A 19,470-nucleotide genomic window follows, 5' to 3' on the forward strand; every position below is an offset into this window, starting at 1 on the left:
ATGTTATGCATTCAATTTACTTGGTCCGTCAGTCTGTCTGTTATGCTACAAAAGACAAATTCTACAAATTCATGAAAACTTGTAAGGGTTTTGTGATTATTACTTATTTATCTAACAATTCTTCTTCTTTTTTCTCCCCCTCTTTTATATAACAACTTTACATCTGCTCTATAATTCACTTTGTACGTTTGTCAATCCAATATTTTTTGATTCGCTACTTATAGATGTTGTCATCCTTGTTTGATATATATAAGCCCATAGATTAATATTTGTATAGAACAGAAATGCTACATTAAATAAAAATGATTTTTTTTAGACCACACACTATCCTCTAGGGATAACATTTAATTATTGTTTAAAATTGTTTTATTAAGGGATCTAATTTTTTGTCATGAAAATTTTACCCAAAGCCTTTTAGTGAATTCCCTGAAAGTCTAGGCCCAATCGGTTTAGCAGTTGATGAGATATCAAGCTTCTTCCGGACGGACAGACGGACTGCAATAAGGTTGTATAAAGTCTTACGTTGATTCGTTGATCAGCACCATGGGTATAACCATAACCCACGTTCGTGGCATAACGTAGCGCATTTGCTTGTCCGTGGGGAGGTGATTGGTACGAATCTCGGCTCAACACATCGTCATAATAAAACATTACTAGTTAGAGTGAGGGGAATTCCTTGGCCCAAAAAAGGTGCAACTAATTACCTTGCACAGTTAGAACTTCGAAACAAAGTTCTGGCAATCAAAGAGTGATACTTAACCTAATGTTCCGGGACATAAAAGAAGATATATGGCTCCTTTTTTGTTGGACCTGACGTTACAATGTCATGGATATCATCCTTACCCGTGCAAGATATTCAAATTTAAAAAAAGAATGATATTAAAAAATTACTGTGAATGATCATTCTACCACAATGATCTATGTTATTTTCTTAGTTTTATTTTCCATTTAGTTTTTTTTTAACAAAGATATTTTTAAAAAATTGCACCAAAATAAGTACGATACATTAATTAGGATTTATTTAAGATTGTTAGATATATAGATAGTAAAATAGAAACCTGTAGTATGGTAAAAAGATATCTAGGCAGACCTACAGATTGAAATTTAATGCAGGTAAGAAAAAAATATGTATGGGTATTATATTAGATAGATAGGCAGATAGCTAAATATTTAGTGTTATTATTGAATTTACAACATTATTATTATGTATAAGGGTGCAATTCAACCAATGGCAATAACAAAATTGTTCCTTCTGTTGATTAAAATCATTGGTTCAAAAGTTTTTACATTGTTAGTTTGAACAATCAAAATGTTATAAATGTACATCAAGCTTTTAAAACCATCATTTATATATATTTACAAAAGTTGGTGTACCAGAATAATTTACAGTCCAATGTTCCCTTTCCTCCCTGGTTGTAAGTAGACTCCAACAATCTACCCCGATAGATGTTAATGCAGAAATCGTAAATACTTGTTTAAAGATTCTTTACACAAAGTTTTAGCAGCTCTAAATTTAGTACCAACGCACTATCATTATGTTTTGGAAATTCAACCAACAATATCTTTGAAACAGCTATAAATCTGGAATCAATCCACACTATAATAGAGACCTTAATATTAGAGGGAATACATTGGCCATTAAACAAAAGTAATTAATTGTCGTAAACAATTTTAACTTTCACATCAAAATGTTGGTTGTCTGTTGGTTTTTCCTTGGCTATTGGACCTGACCCAAATGTAATAAACTAGCTATATGCCATTTGAGTACTCATTTTTAGGGGAAATAATAAATCTTTATTAGGGTTAAAGTGTCTAAACTTTTCCACCTATAGTCCTCCGTGAATTAACGAAAAAAAAAACGATCCAGCGGTTAGCTAATGTATGAAGAAAATGATAGACAGACACATTTAGGTATATAAATAATTTTTGTATAAGGAAAATTTTGTTGTTGGGTTGAATGGGCACCTTTATGGTACTGGAAACATGTTAACAATGTTAAATAAGAGCGTTGGCATAAGCCAGCAAATTCTAAAATGCTGTTTTTGGGATTAATAGAGAATATTTGCTATTTTAATACTTGCTATAAAGAACAACACCCTTTCTGTTCTAATTATGTTGTTATTAGGAGTTATACTAGAATATTTGCTACTTTTGTACTTCCTATATATACCAACACCCTTCCTGTTCCATAAATGCTGTTATTAGAATATTTGCTATTTTTATACTTATTCCTGTTCTAAAGATGTTGTTATTAGGATTTACACGATTATATTTGCTATTTTTATACTTCCTATATATACCAACACCCTTCCTGTTCCATAAATGCTGTTATTAGAATATTTGCTATTTTTATACTTATTCCTGTTCTAAAGATGTTGTTATTAGGATTTACACGATTATATTTGCTATTTTTATACTTGCTATATAGACCAACACCCCTCCTGTTCTAAATAGAGCAACACTACTCCTATTCTAAATATGTTGTTATTAGGATTTACACTAGAATATTTGCTATTTTTATACTTGCTATATAGAGCCACACTACTCCTATTCTAAATATATTGTTATTAGGATTTACACTAGAATATTTGCTATTTTTATACTTGCTATATAGACCAACACCCTTCCTATTCTAAATATGTTGTTATTAGGATTTATACGATAATATTTGCTATTTTTATACTTGCTATATAAAGCAACACTACTCCTATTCTAAATATATTGTTATTAGGATTTATACGATAATATTTGCTATTTTTATACTTGCTATATAGACCAACACCCTTCCTATTCTAAATATGTTGTTATTAGGATGTATACGATAATATTTGCTATTTTTATACTTGCTATATAGACCAACACCCCACCTACTCTAAATAAATTGTTATTAGGATTTATATAAGGATATTTGCTATTTTTATACTTGCTTTATAGACCAACACCCCTCCTATTGTAAATATGCTGTTATTAGGATTTATACGAGAATATTTGCTACTTTTACGTTTTATACAACCAAAACTCAACTAAAAATGTAAAAATAACAAGCATGACAACATCCTTAAGATCAATGTACAAACTTTTAAGAAATATTTTTAAAATTGATGTTGAAACATTATTTAAAAACGATATACTTAATAGGAACATGTTAACGTTATTGATGGACGAGCTACGCTGCATTGATAAATTCAATGCTACAGATACATTAACAAAAAGTTTGGAATCAATTTTTGACAAATCTAGCTGTATTTCAGTATTTATTTTTAAAAAAAAAAATCCCTAGATAAAAAGAGCGCTCATGATTACTTTTAAATCCTTAAGATTATGTGTACAACGTGTATTTTGTAGTTTCATTTAGAAATCAAATAGTTTAGGAAAAAGAGAATGTCTAAAGTTTTGTCTTTTAAAATTTATACATATAATAGAATATTTTTTCAACGTAATATGTTTTTCCGATTTCTTTGTCCGATAGGACATTGCTAACCATTAAACCGATTAAGTCCTTCATTTTATGGAAGCTTTGTCCTGAAAGGATCTTCAAATACACAGCCCTTAGATTTTAGAGGAAATACGTTAATTCTTAAAAATGGACTGTTTTTAGGCAAAGGAATTTCACAAACTTTAATATTTAGGTTGTAATTTCATTGAGAAATAATTCATAATCCCAAATTACTTTGCTTGTCCAAAATCATGAAAAATATCAAATTATCTAGAAAGGTCTAAATACATGAAAATGATCCCTAGTGAAACCTTTGAAATAACATATTAATAAAAAAGGTAGCCTTAGTAAAACTAAAATACAACTTCCAGTAAAAAATAGTATATCTTGTTTAAATAATACTAGCGGCTACGCCTCTAGAGGCCTCTAGGGGCGTTCAAGGAGGGTTGGTTGAATTCGACCCCCCCCCCACCATTTCAAATTTATGGGAGGTAATATTTTCTCAGGGTAATTTCTTTTCGGAGGGTGGTTGTAACCTCTCCCAAACCTTCCTAGGACCTATCACTACAGAAAGACACAGACAGAGATCGTTACTTTTATATAAAAGTTGCTTGCCTTCAAATCTAAAAATACGCACTTAATTAATTTTTGTAGGTTTGACTTATTGATGTGTTTAAGGTAAATTTTGTAAAATTAATTTTTACATTCTACATGATGTTGTCATCCTTGTTAAACATAAGTTAATACAAGTAATGAGTATTGTTTTTACATTTTTTGCTGTATAATCAACAAGTGTTATTATTAATATTGAGAGCGTAGCTTATATAAAATTACCTCTACATCTGTAGACATTAAAAATAGATCAATTCCTTATAAATCCATTTCAAATTGATTAAGTAAATAAATGACACCTCATTTGGATATACATATTTTAAATTTGTTGATTTGCCTCGCTTGTATCATTGTGCCCAAATGTCTAAGTTACTGTTAAGCCACTAAAAGAAATATTGGGATAAAATTTCTATTGTCTTTCAAGCATTGGATTTACAGTAATCAATATTCTTTCGTGGATATTGCAAGAGATTTTCATGCACTTAAGTAATACTCGCAGCTAGCTATTTAACGATAATCCCCATCCAGCCCCATTGCCCCATCCTATCCTCTCTTAGTGGATGTAGAAACTGACCAATAAATGAGGTCCATATTAGCAAAGTTCCCCTGTCAATATATCCAGGTATAACCTATAACCATTTTCACAGTCGCTCGACATTCGTATAATGTCACCTTACCTATGGATGTAATTTTCCTTATTTTAAACAAATATAATTGTTTTATGTATTTTCTAATTAAATAATGAAGTATTCATTTTTATGATTTATACAGTTTAGTTAATATTATTATGTATCTGTCTTAATGCAATTCCACAGCACTTTTTCATGTTAAATCACATCTTTTAAATGGCTTAAAACCAAGCACAACCCTCTCCTTTATTAAGAACTAGCGGCTACGCTCCTAGAGGCCTCTAGGGGCCCTTAAAGTGGAAATCGACACCTCTATTTTCAATTGTAGTTTTAGAATAAAAAGATTTTAAAAAAATTTTGGTAAGAGGGTTAATTTTTTTCTAGGAGCGATTTCTCTTGGAAAGTGATACCCTCCCTTAAAATAGTTATAAACCTTCCCAGGGCTTCAAAGATATCTTCTTTGTAGGGCCTATGAGAAACTAATCTGTAAAGAAGAACCATAGCAGTTAAAGAGATTCTACGCTTGCTTAGCTTACTATTTTATATGAGATGATACCTAAAGGTTTTAATAGTTTAATTCAAATCTATTTATTATTTCAGGTTAGTTAAAACAGAAAATGAACAGAAAAGTGAACAAATATTAACAGTGAGAAAAAACACAAAAAGTGAATTTCATGTAATATTTTGACAAACACAAACATTGATAAAATTTTGGTCTGATCCTCTTGTCAATATAAAAACATTAATATTGAGAGTACAGAGATTATCAAGGTTTTTAAATTCTAAAACAAAAGCAAATGATAAATCAAAGCCAACGAGGATAATTATGTTCATACGTAGCGCTTCAGTAAAAGTGAAAACACATAAAAAGAACGATTTATAAAGTTGGAACATTACTAAAAAAACAGACAAACAGAATTGGGATGTTTGTTTTTTAATATCTGGAATGCCACTGAACGTACAGGTCAAAATTTTTCTGGAAAGATACGACATTATGACAAACTAGATGTATTATTTGAGATTTATTCATAGAAGGAGAGGACATTGGACTAAAAATTATTCTTGCCCAAACACGATCTTTAAAGGTAGAATAGTTTTGGGTACTGTTATCAAATCTTGATTGGTTGGTACAAAACTTAAGTGTCTTAACTATTTTACCAATACTTTTATCATATCTTGATTAGTTGGTACAATCCTTAAGTGTCTTAACTATTCTACCAATACTTTTATCATATCTTGATTGGTTGGTACAATCCTTAAGTTAAGTGTCTTACCTATTCTACCAATACTTTTATCATTTCTTGATTGGTTGGTACAAACCCTTAGGTGTCTTAACTATTCTACCAATACTTTTATTATATCTTGATTGGTTGGTACAAACCTTAAATGTCTTAACAATTCTACCAATACTTTTATTATATCTTGATTGGTTGGTACAAACCTTAAATGTCTTAACAATTCTACCAATACTTTTATTATATCTTGATTGGTTGGTACAAACCTTAAATGTCTTAACTATTCTACCAATACTTTTATCATATCTTGATTGGTTGGTACAAACCTTAAATGTCTTAACAATTCTACCAATACCTTTAACAGAAATTTGACGTTCATCGTCATATCTCTTTAGATCCTTCGAATGAATACAATAGGGCTAATGGATAAAGCTAAACTTGATTAAAAACCTTGATAATTTTAAAGTTGTTTGTCTGTGGCGCCTTGGTAATCAGTCACCAGATATGGTCACATAGCAAAGTTTCGCGGCAATAACAACACAGAAAGATTATGAAAGATTTTCAGGTGATTTATTTTTTTTAGTAGTAAAGCAATGCTACCAGTATAAGCGGATGTTTTGTTATTCTTTTGATGATGACTAGGTAGGGGCAGCTTATACCAATAACGAATTTAATTCGGAAAAAAATCACGAAACCTATACGTGTTTTTCAGCTGTCGTTGGGGGGCAACGCATCGTAAAATTGACGACCTCTCCATTTGCCCCCCAAATATTATTTTAGATTTTTTGCGCTTGTTGGTTATACCTTATACCTGAGGTAGGGGGCTTGTGACGCTTAGAGTACAAGTCCTCTCCATGTCACCTCTAACATACTCTGCGTTTTAAATTGCATTTTGAATCTCCCAGACAACCAACTCTTTAATTGTACGATCTTTTTCTGAGAACTTTGCATGGTAATTATTTTCGCCAGTTTTGGGGCAAGGCATTTCCCCTACTCTTAACTCTTTATGTCGTGCATCTATCAAAGCAGCAGTATGAACCATTTTTAACGTCTTTAGTTATGGCGCGGTTTCGGACCGAGATTCTAACCTATCACCTCACCTCTGTTTTAAGTAGACTGCATGTTTTTTTTAAAAAGTGGCCTTAACTGACATGTTAAAATAGCCATTATTTCGACATTTTTGAAAATGTTAAAATGTGCTTGCTTACATATTTGATGACTAATGGAACAAAATGTAAATTATGGTATTTTTACATTTTAACAAAAATTATGAAAAGGTGAAAGAAAAGAAATAGTAATTTTGTAAAGTGTTATAATGATGGTCTATTATTTAAAGTTAATCTAATATAATGTTCGCAAATAATTTTGATTGGATGGCTTAACAAAGGTTTTATTATTTTATTAGCTACTCTATTCCTATAGTGTGACATACATAATGAAAAAATTATGTCTTTTTATTTGAAAAAAAATATATTACAAACAAAGATTGTTAACAATATAAGAGCTAGCTTTCCCTTTTTTCATCTGAGCATATTTTGATTTACTCATTTAAATAAATATTCGTTTTAATAACAAAACTTTGCTAGTTTACATGAAATTTTTATATCATAAAAACGTACAAAATTTAATCAAAATATTGTAAAGCAAATTCATCTTAATTTGGCATGGATGATATTTTCTCAGAAAACTATTTACTTTTTTCATACCACATTTTACATTGAAGATTTTTGCACAACATTTTCGTGGATTTTTGAACTCGTCAGTAAAAGAATGCTACAAATAAATGATTTTAGAATCATTTGCTTAGTGTTTGTTTGTTCTTTTCATTTTTTAAAATCGCGAGTTTAATTTTGTAGAAATATAATTTCATTCAAAACCGATTCATATCCGGTGGATTAGAACCGGTTCTCGTCAATACGAAAAAGCAATGTCTAGCATCGTATTATATACAGTTCTCTACGAATATAAAAACTGGTTTTAACCTTATAATTGTTCATTTTATTTCCGCAGAAAGCTGTTTATAATACGATGTTAGAAATAACTATTATTCAACTGGATAGATTTTGTTGATTTTTCATGTATCATCAGTGAAGGGTTAGAAAAACTTTGGCAAATTAGTTTAAAATATTCCCGATAGATGTATTGTTTAAGCATTTAGAATTAAAACAATATGTTTAGTCCTAATTTGAATTATCTTGACTTATTTTAAAGAAAAAATCATCGTAAAAGTATTTAAAAATACGAAAACATATAAAAGTTTAAGAAAAATTAAAGTAAGTAATATTCAAACCACGACAGTTTTATTCGAATTTCTTTAATCTAACTCTCTGCTTTTTCTATAAATTTTTGTTGGATAACAATCCTCGATTAAAGGTCAGTGATAACTATAATCAATGCTACACCTTTATGGAGGTTGAAACGGGTACTATCAATTTTAATAATAAAAAGTAAAGGACCTATGAGAAGCTAAATTGTACAGGAGAACCATATCGGTTCAGCGGTGAGCGAGATCCTTCAGTACAGACAAACCAAACTGATTACTTTTCAACTATACCTTAGATCTAGGTTCATAAAATATTCGCATTTCAAATTTTAAGGACTAAAAAAGAGGCACGGGTTATGGGTAGTGTTTATGCATTGTAATGAATTTGAATAAATATAGATCCTTTTTGAAGCTCTATATAGTGCCTATAAAAATACCATACAAATGACCAATGATAGGCCAATACACAGACTAAGTTACCAATTGCAAGCCAGTATACATTTTAATTAACCAATATTAGGCCAGTATGATATTTTTTTTATAGGCACTATAAAAAGTTTATTCCTTTTCTAAAAATTAAGTTGTAAAGAAGATCTTTTTTTTGATGTCCAAAATTTTTTGGGAGTAAGGGAGTAAGGAAGGGGACAAAAGATCGAATATTAAATTTTTAAGATCCACAGACTTTGTTTTAGTTTTCTAAATTTGATTAACATACCCGTTACAATTTTCTTCAAATTTTCTGGGATAAATCTGGATTTCATGGCCTTTCAGCAAAAACTCTTAAATTGAATTGATTGCCCATTGTCCCCTCCCTTACTCCTTGCAATATATGATTATGTTGTAATATAATGTTTTTGTCCAATTTTTTAGTGGGAAGTTGGGAACACTTGTTTAAGGTCAGGCAAAAAGTTCTAAGCTCTGAATATGGCTAGGCTGGATATATATGATGATCCTAATTAGCCAAAATTCAAATATCATTAGCCATACATATTCTGGAAGAGAACAGGGATAGGTCAATGAATATTAAAAGATATCCTTCCTCAATTCTAATACTTGAAATTTTGCCCTTAATTATTTTGATTGAGGTCAAAGTTCAATTTATCACCTTATGATCCTAATCAGATAGAACTTGTATAAATGATATTAAGTTTAAAATTGTGCCCTTGTAGATAAAGGATGTAGACTAATCTAAACAAAATTCAAACACAATGATTATTATCTTCAGAAAGTGGTAATTTTGTTTATCATAATAGAGAAAGTATTTCAATTTTAAGTGCATTGTCTTATCCAATAATTTCCCTTGTTGAGTTAAAATTTATTTTAGTTTGAGCATTTAATACAATTTTACAATTAAAAGCTCAAAGCTAAATGGGTCCTAATTTTAAAAATATCATATACATTTTTAAAGATTGATTTTGTCCATTTAAAGAAAAATCTACCATATTTGATCATATTTGTATTTTAAATCAACACTGACCTTTAAGATACATTAGTAGTTTAATATTAATATCATAAATAATCTTTTGTATCATCAAAATATATAAATGAAATGAAGAGCTTTAGAATAGCCATGAACCATCCAAAAAACTTGAAGATAAATTTAGCCCTCAACCATTTCGGACATTTGTAGTTCAGTGGTTAGCGAGATCTTTACTTACAATCAATTATCATTTTTAAATCTTATAAAGGTAGAAGTCCGGGCTATCAAAACTGGTATTCATTTCATGGTATTTATTTTAATTTTCATGGAAAATTGTCTGCAATACGATTTATTGGTATGACTAAGAACCGGTTCTAGTCTAGCGGACCGGATAGTAATCGGTTTCGAAGCCGTACTATCGGTTTATAAGCGAAGCATCACTATAATCAAGCCCTGAAAATGTAATTACGTCCTCAAACATTATCCTGTATTGCGGTTTGCACCAAATTCACTTACAACTTTGTTTAAACTTGTACATTTTTACTGTTACTGTTCGTTTGTCCTACCGTTTCTTAGCTTCGCGTTTTTGGATGTTGTCATCCTTGTTTTCTTTGTACTATACATTATACATATGTTGCATATAATAAGCAAAACAAATAAAATTTATATGCAATTAAAAAGATAATATAAGGGGACAACTATTTATAAAGCTACATATGTTAGTTTAGTGTAGTTAATATTATGAAATTTCTTAGGCTACAGCTGGAGGTGGACAAATTGCCACGTGACGTCATAAAACTGAGGGAGATGAGAAGAGAAGTGGAAGAGAAAACCTTTAAAAAATATAATGGATAATCCCTCAATTTTATGACGTCACATGGCTGATTGTTTTAGACACTTTGTCCTCTTACTCACAGCTTTCCTTTACCAAATTTTATGATCCACTCCTTTAATAGGATTGAATCATATCCGTTAAATTAAATTGAACAAAAAAAAAATTTTTAAATTAGACATAACATCTATGGTAGTACATCTATTACAATGTCATTTTAATTTCTATGTAACGGACATAAAATTGCTGCGCTACTGAAATTATTGTTTGCAAATTTTTTGTTTGTTTTATTTTTATGTCAATTAAGTACGATTATGTTCTATGTTCTATACTATCTCTGTCTATGTAAAGTATCTCGCCAACTGCTTAATTTATATGGTTCTCCTTCAAAGTAAAGCTTCTTACAGGTCCAGGGAAGGTTTATTACTACCTCCATCCTCCCATGAAAAATCGAATCTAAGAAAAATCACCACTACTAAAATAATTTTATTTTACATTTCTTTTTAAAATTCCCCTCCCTCCCTCCCCTTTTATTCGAATAAAAAGATCCTAGTTTCTAGGGGCGCTACTTGTTATAAAAATTAAAAATGTATTTTATATATTACATTTAAAACATCAGAAGAATAAATTTGTAAAATCAATATGTCTTTAGAACGTTTCCAGAAAACTACACAAAAATGAAACTAGCAAAACTCTTGTAATTTTAGTTATCATTACTTGTATGTTCAATTAAATTGATAATAAATTACCTAAAGTGACAGCTCTTAAAGATCGTAATTGACGTAGCAAAGTTACTTTATAATTCGAAATGTCCGTCTTTTGAAAGCTACGTTTAGTTTGAAATGTAATTTTCACTTCAAATTATATAAGATAGACAGCTAAAATTTAGTTTATCGATAAACATCTAGTATATAATTTACTTGATTCGTCAGTACAAAAAATGATTTGCTGTTTCAGAGATATTATTGATCTTTTTTATGTAAACGCTGTTCTTAGAATTGTGTCAATGCCCCAGTTAAAACTACAAAGCATCAGAGATACAGGGAATTCACTTTTCAACAAAATTATGGATTTTGTTCAAAAGGAAAATTTCCTTCAATATTTACAAACATTATCCAACAAGGATTACAAAATCATTTGGTAGTAAAGCAAAAATATTTTTGTTTGAACCTTTAGATAAAAGAGTTGTTGATTATGTAATGGAAATCTTCATATAAAATTGTCCTACATCTGTCGAGCAAATTTTGTTCATCATATACCATGCCCTTACTTGATCTAGTGGCGTGCACAGTGATTCACCAGGGTGTGTGTTAAACCATTAAAAGGGTGATAGGGGGATGGCACCTCTCTAAACCCTCCTACCGCACGCCACTAACTTAAATCATATTTTTTTATTTCATTCATACATTCACCGCAGTTACTAGGTATATTACAGCTAAATAATCTATCATTATCTATCCCTTCCATCCTGAAATAGTATAGACTTTAGAATAGACAACTAATTCAATACCGCAGTTACTGGTGAGTATATAACAGCTAAAATGATAATTGTATATCTATCTTAGATTCTATCTATATTGCTTTTTTATTATTGAATTATCTAGAGTTAACACAAATACATCAAACTACCAATGCCTATATTTACCTATCTATCCATTTATCTATGTATATATCCACCTATCTATCTATTGATTTGTCTGTTTATCCATCTATCTAACTATCTACCTATCTATCTATTTATCTTTCCATCTGCATAATTTTCTGTTGTGTATGTGTGTCTATCTGTATGTCTGTCTGTCTGTCTGTCTGTTGTATGTTTGTATATCTGTCTCTTAATATCTCTTTTTATTTTTGTGCTGTAATAAGCACACACTTCTACGAACAATATTGGCTTTAATTGACAAATAGTCTCAAATTCAAGTTTTTATCAATTTCTTGTCCTTATACGTACTATAGATAAATAGTTAGGTAGCTTTTTCTAACTTAAAAAATGAAAACATTTATAAGAAAAATAATTACAATAAGAACTCGAATACTGCTGGATTCTATGGTGTACAGTTTCATTGAATCTTTAATTAAATTATTATATTTTATAAGCCCTATTTTATATTCTACATACATTTTTTTCTCTGTTATAAAACATATTTCCATATGATTTAAAATCAATTATTTATTATTTAAATTCTTGTAAGCTAAAGTTAAAAGATATATTTAAGTAAATATGAAGGGTTTCGTACATTTTTACTTTAACCCTAAATCATTTTAAACAGGAACAAAATAATTAATTTACTTCCGAAATATATTACAAAAATTAAGAATGATTTCAAAAGAATGTTTGATTAATTACTTTAAAATTAAAACATATAAAGTAACAGGATGTCTTTTTGTACCGAAGTTTCTCTCTAAAAGCTGAACCGATATGGTTCCCCCTACAGGGTAGCTTCTCATAGGTCCCGGGAAGTTTTATACCTACTTTAGGGGAGGGTACCAACACCCTCTCAAAAGGGATCACCCTTAGAAAAAAATACCCCCGCCCCTAAAAAAAAATATTTAAATTCTTTTAAAATACCCAAATAAAAAATAAGGGGGGGGGGCCGGGGGCTTTGTTCCCACCTAAATTTATTTTTTTACTTATTTAAAAAAAAAATCTATCTAGTTTAACTCTCCTCTAGAGGCCTCTAGGAGCGTAGTCGCTAGTTATAAAGATGAGAGTGAAGTAGATTGGAATAATATGGACTTTTGATAATTTGATAAGTTGATACATTCGTGGAATGGAATGAAAACCTTGAATTTGGCATTAATATTTGATTATCTCTCTATTTCGTGTCATTTAAATCTGCAATATATATAGTACAATAAAAGGACATTTAACTTTTGTGCTTTATTCTATAGATGCATAGGAGAGCACTAATGCTTAGCACTTACATAGGCTATACTTAACATACACTTGTACATATTATATCTCTCATACATAGGCAAGCACTCATTCATAAGCAAGCACTCAGGCATATGCAAGCACTTGTACTTAGCAAACACTACACATCATATGGTAGCTCTTATAAACATGGCAGACACTTTTATATTGTCAACCACTTTTTTTTATTTTAACTGATCTAGTCTAAAATGTTGTCCATATTATTACCTTTTTTATCTATCCAATATGCCTGCAGAAAGTGGATTGCAAATGTAAAATTAATCATTACAGAGAATTTAAAAGTTAGATTTTACTAGAATTTTATTTAATTTATGTTTGATTTATTTTTAGGGAAGTTTTCGAATATTCTAACGTATGTGAAATTAACTTTCATGTTTTTTTAACAAATTTGCAGGACCGTCTGTTTGATTTTTCTTGTTATTTGATTAGATGGTACATAGTTTTTTTTTATGTTTAAGCTTCAATCTTACAGATGTTGTATAACATTTAATATGATGATAATGTGAAGATGTCTCTTTCGAACACAGTAATAGTGTCTGACTGATTATGACGTAACAAAAAAAAAATAGCCAATGAGAGGCCACTATAAATTTTACCATTGCAATTGGTCAATAACGGCCTCTCATTGGCTAATTTTTTTGTTTCGTCATAATCAGTCAGACACTATTACTGTGTTCGTCTCCTTCTGTATATAAGTAACAGGATGTCTACCTGTGTGTACCGAAGAATTTATCTAACAACTGAACCAATATGGTTCTTCTTTAAATTGTAGCTTTTCATTGGTTTTGGGGAAGGTTACCAACAAATATCCCCCCCCCCCCCCAACAAAAAAGCCTTTAGGGGCGTAGCCACTAATCTTTTAATATTATAATAACGTGAAACATGTATCTCATTTTTTTAAAAACGATTCAAATAAATTTTAAATCACTATGATCTTTAAAAAGATTTGATATTAATAAAAACGTCAATGCGCAAAAATAAGGCGTCAACAATATTATCAACTTTTCAAATTTCATGATCATATTTCAAATACAAAAACATTGTTAAGTTGTGTTTTACTTATGTTTTTAATATTAACGTAGCTACTCTATACTCCAAGGTATGCCTGTCCGCCATTTAACGTCTCCATTTGAATGATATTGAAAGACCCAATTGAAAGTCGGCACAGGGACCCCATTCCGTTTGTCGAGTTACATGTAGCTTTTGACCTCTCTATTCTTTTATTTAAAGTTTCAAATCAAACACCTTTTAAAGTTTAAATGCATCCTATATTTACCTATATCATATATATAAACTTAAAGATTTTAAGAATTATATAATATAATTTGTAATATGGATATTGTCATCCTTGTTTTTAGCAAAGTATTGATGTCTTAGCTACATTTGTTGACCTAAATCCTAAGTTTCAAGGTGTATAATCACTTCCACATATCATATAGTCACAGTATTTTATATTCGCTACATATTCACAACCCAAAAAGTCTTTTGATATTTTAGTATAAATTTACCTTGATAAGTTGGTTAGTATTTTTTTACCTCATTCATAAGTCACTATATTTTTACAAAATAAACATGAAAAAAACAAAGCAGCTATAGAGAATGCCGTCATTCAATACAAATGACCAATGATGGAATAGTAGCCAGATAAATGTATACTGGACTTTCATTGGTCATTTATATTGTATGGCGTCATTTTTTATAGGCACTATAAGCTGCTTCTGAAAAAAAACTTTTATTGCAAATTTAGATTTAGATCAAACATAGGTTACTTTTTGGGGGCATTCGTAAAAATTTTATGTCTTTTTAGGATAATATGAAGCTAAATGGAAATGGCAGTTTATACTTTTCTAAAATATGCAGCTCTGATGATTAAAAATGTGATACATGTACGAAGTATATACCCACCAAGTTTTAAACCCTTTAAGAGAAAGTTACATAGAATCAGAAAAAAAATTAAAATCTTTTTACTAAATTTGCGTGCGTGTTTCTAATAAAATCGTCTAAACAGTTGGATCAATTGATCTATCATTATCAGGGAAGTTTTGTATTAATGCAACGTAAGGGTAGGTTTTAGGTTAATTCTGTATTAGGATATATATGGGTCACCTATTTAACGACCATTGCTTTTGGTAAAAAAAACTACCTTTCCTAAAATGTAGAATAATATAACTGCTTATTTCTTAATTGAGATACTTATTTTCTTTGTTTCTCTATCTTAGTCTATGTCCAACCCTTTAAAGTTTTATAAAACAAATAATGATAATTTAAAAAGTTACTTCAACAAACTCAGAAGTTAGTCAACATTTTTGCAATTTTTTCTTTCAATTTTTCTCTTATTCCTGAAAAGTATTAAACAAGCAAACGAAAAGAACTCCCCTTTTCCCCCCCTTATTTTTATTTTCTTTCAAACTAAGGAGGGTTTCTGTGCTTCACTAGGAACGTTGAGGGAAACCTCCGACTTGATTTCTTTACAAAGGTAGAATAAGACAAACCAAACTTTATGTATATGTTTGAAATATCATACTAACATGTACAATATAAACATACATAGCACATTTATTATTTATATCATTTCTTGATAAAATATAAATCCTTCTACTACATGAATACAGGGAAAGATCAACATTAGATAATTTTATCCCGCCAACGTGTTAATCTTTGATATTAAAATTATAGGCATAGAAGCCATAATCAGTATATTTAATCTATAAATATAGATGTATAACCAGACAACTACCTGGATCCACCTCTTGGAGACCTTTTTCGCCTGCTAGCAAATTGCTTTCTGTTCTTTTGTAGCGGCTTGGCAATCCTAATTTTTCCGACGCTATTGGTTGATTTTCAAGGACCTAATTGAAAATCGTCACAGGGTTCTCGGGAAGGGACATACAGTTATTTTAATCCCTTCCCCCTCTATTGTTTTACTCAAATAAGTATATAGCTTTAGTGCAGGGAAGCCACTGAAGGGACATTGAACACCTTCTCTCATTCGTTGGCTCAAAAACTTTTCACTAATAATTTTGATCTACAGAAGGGGTAATTATGTTTATCTTTATTTGGGATGTACACTAATCTATTATACATCCCAGAGCGGTATAAAGAATAATTTATCTTCCATTATTCTATCCCCGTATCCCTGAATTATAAGAAAGCTATACTGTACATGAAATATAAAATATTTAAGAATATGATATATAAGAATAGAAATTTAACATAGACTTTACTAATAAGTACACACAAAATAAAAAAACAGTTTGTTAATGGCTAAAAATGTATTATTGATGACAGAGACCCGATAGACCGAGAATGTGCAAGAGTTTAAAAAGTACATACAACCACTTTAATGCATAATAAAGCATAATTAAGATTTGGTGTTGAGAATCTATTTGTTTTGTAAATACAATATTTGCATATTTCTTTTTGTGAAAAAATATACTGAACCAAATTCAAGACCTAAATAAAACCCTCCTCGAATTCATGTATTACTATAATAATATCTAAATAGCTTCAAAAGTTTAAAGCAAATTATGCCTTAAGCTCATTTTCCTACTGATACAGCGAAAACTATATAGACAATTTACTATCTTAACTTATTCTGGCATTGCAAACTACATAAAGACCCTAGTTAAATAGTAGCTGTACTACTTAAAAAATATTTAGAGTTTAGATCATTCTAGTAAAGTAAAATGATATCAATCTATATTATTATATGTAGTTCCTATATTTAGCATAGTGCAGTATTATTTCAATTTTCATACAAAGATATCTTTGCAATTCAATACATCATTAGATATATATTATAAAATGTATATCTATTTGTATTAACGGGAGTGAGAGGGGACAATGGGCAGTTTATTATACTAGTCCCCAAAGTTTTATAATAACAATTTCTTATTCGTTGGCTTAACTTTTTTTGGGGACTTTTAATGAATTTGGTTGGTTGAATTATTAAGTTGAGAGTTTAAACGTTTCAACCACTAATTGGGATTTACAAAAAGGGTGATTTTGTGTATTAACATTGGGAAAGTATACCTTTAGATCTCTAGTTTGATCTAATTGTGAAAATGGAGGCTAAGATATCAGAAACGACAAGAGTATATTTTCTCCTCATAAGTACCCCCAAAATTTTTGTGGTTTTCTGATGGGTTGCGGGTTCGAATCACGGTTTATACTGTGATATATATGCAGAAGTGAATGTACACCATTATGCTAGGCTATGCATAAAAAAGGCTAATAGAGATCAAGAGCGTACAGCTAGGAAAGTAATAGATTTTTAATAGGTTTATTAACCTTAGATGGTCAATTAGACACAATAATACGTCTAACTAGAAGAGAGAGGAATAAAGATTTTTAAAATAAAATTGATTCTAGCTGCCTTTTTATACGTATAAAGTGATAAAAATTACTACCTTTTTCGTACAAAAATACATATAACCTTTCAACAAATAATGTGGTTGGATTCATCCTACACTGTGTTACCATTGGTCCAATTAAAGGATTGATCATCTAGACTTTTTATTTTTAAATTATACATCTATTTCATAACTGTCTTTATGGAGGTCAGGGCCAAGCGGACAAAGTAAAATTTACCATAAAGACTTTGCAATAGGGGATGTAGTTTAATGTGAACCTTTTTTCAACATGTAGATTTTTAGCATATTTGCATCAAATTATCTTATTCAATTAATTTTTTTTGCAACAGTGATTTCTAGGTCAACTTATTTTTACTCTATTATTACACCTGTTGAGTTAAGGATCTTTTGTTGTTTTTTTTTCGTTTGTTTGTCTTTAATTTTGAAGCTGTTTATAGTACCTATAAAAATGACGTTGTACAATACAAATGACCAATGATAGGCCGCTACACAGACTATATGACCAATGTCAGGCCAGTATATATACATTATAGGCACTATTAAAAGCTTATAGTCTTTTTGTTGAGCTGTGTTTTTCTATGGAAGTTACCATTCTTGTTTCCAAGTTTCCAAGTGAAAGCTTATTATATATTAAAAACAGGGATCATAAGAAATAGGACAATAAAGCTATTGGTGGAAAAGTTTGGATACTCTTACTTTGTACCACCCAATCAAGATTTTTCATACATAAAGGGATTTAAAGGGATGACAGAATAGGCTAAAACATTACCATTATTAAAAAAACACAAAATTACTCCTTTTGAAGATTAAAACTGTTAGAACCAACCAAACAATATTTTATCAAGTTATTAAGCCAACGAATAAGAGAACTTATTCAAAAAACTTTGAGTACTAGAATAATTTACAGTCCGATGTCCCCCCCCCCCCTGACATACATGTTAACAAGTAAACGCCCTAAATGAGCGATTATTCTCAAATTAGGCGGTGAAATTTTTATATATGCTCCAATTTCTACTCTCACTCTGTTCCAGTGAAGTGTTCTCATAAAATAACGAAATACCAACAAAATAATAGTCTTTACTTGCATGTCAAGTTATGGACTTCAGTTAACTTATCTTCCTTGTTTATTTGTGGATATTAAAAATCCTAAAATCCAGATTTCCTATTTAAAAATATTATGATATTTGGTAATGTTTAAACATAAATTTTATTTCTGTTTTCACGATACCAAGAAAATATTGTATGCACAGATTTTAGAAACATAGATACGGATAAGCATAAAAATAGTCAACTAAAATATAGCCATGCAGGTTTTAAGCTATTTTGCGAGAAAGTAGATGCACCTACATAAGAGCTACAGTACTTAATTTTTCTATTTCATTTTAAAGGCATTATTTTGAATAAAAAAACTCTATACAATAAGATTTAATATTAAATTATATTCAGAAAATATTTCCCTTTCCTGTGAAACCTAATATTGTTACATGGTATATCATTTATTAGCTTTCTCTAAAAGCATAAGTTTTAGGGTTTTGGTGGGTAAAATTTAAATATAATGGAACTAATACGATATAAAAACAATTCTAATTAAAAAAGAACAATAAAGTATAGTTATTCATTAAGAGCTTATTTTTGTCCAAAAAAAATATCAAAATTGATTCTTGTAAATACTAACTTTCCACTTTTTGGCAGATATTGTAAATAAATCATTCAATATGACAATTTTGTATAATTA

The 19,470-nt window shown here is 29.8% G+C and overlaps 2 protein-coding genes across 2 annotated transcripts in view; one reads left to right on the forward strand and one right to left on the reverse strand.

Moving 5' to 3' along the window:
- LOC145331659 (putative cytochrome P450 49a1) overlaps positions 1–19,470 on the reverse strand; it is a 210,980-nt gene that overhangs the window by 104,279 nt on the left and 87,231 nt on the right. The window lies entirely within an intron of this gene.
- Positions 1–19,470, forward strand: part of LOC145331148 (uncharacterized) — a 118,984-nt gene that overhangs the window by 84,490 nt on the left and 15,024 nt on the right. Inside the window, exons 2-3 of the mRNA XM_080175774.1 lie at positions 5,278–5,448; positions 6,379–6,477. Coding sequence (XP_080031900.1) covers positions 6,463–6,477 — 15 coding nt within the window. The 5' untranslated portion in view covers positions 5,278–5,448; positions 6,379–6,462. The remainder of the gene's footprint in view (positions 1–5,277; positions 5,449–6,378; positions 6,478–19,470) is intronic.

The sequence above is a fragment of the Acartia tonsa genome, chromosome 11 (assembly GCF_053477335.1).
Source record: "Acartia tonsa isolate MP-2025a chromosome 11, ASM5347733v1, whole genome shotgun sequence".
In the NCBI taxonomy this organism is placed as follows: domain Eukaryota; kingdom Metazoa; phylum Arthropoda; class Copepoda; order Calanoida; family Acartiidae; genus Acartia; species Acartia tonsa.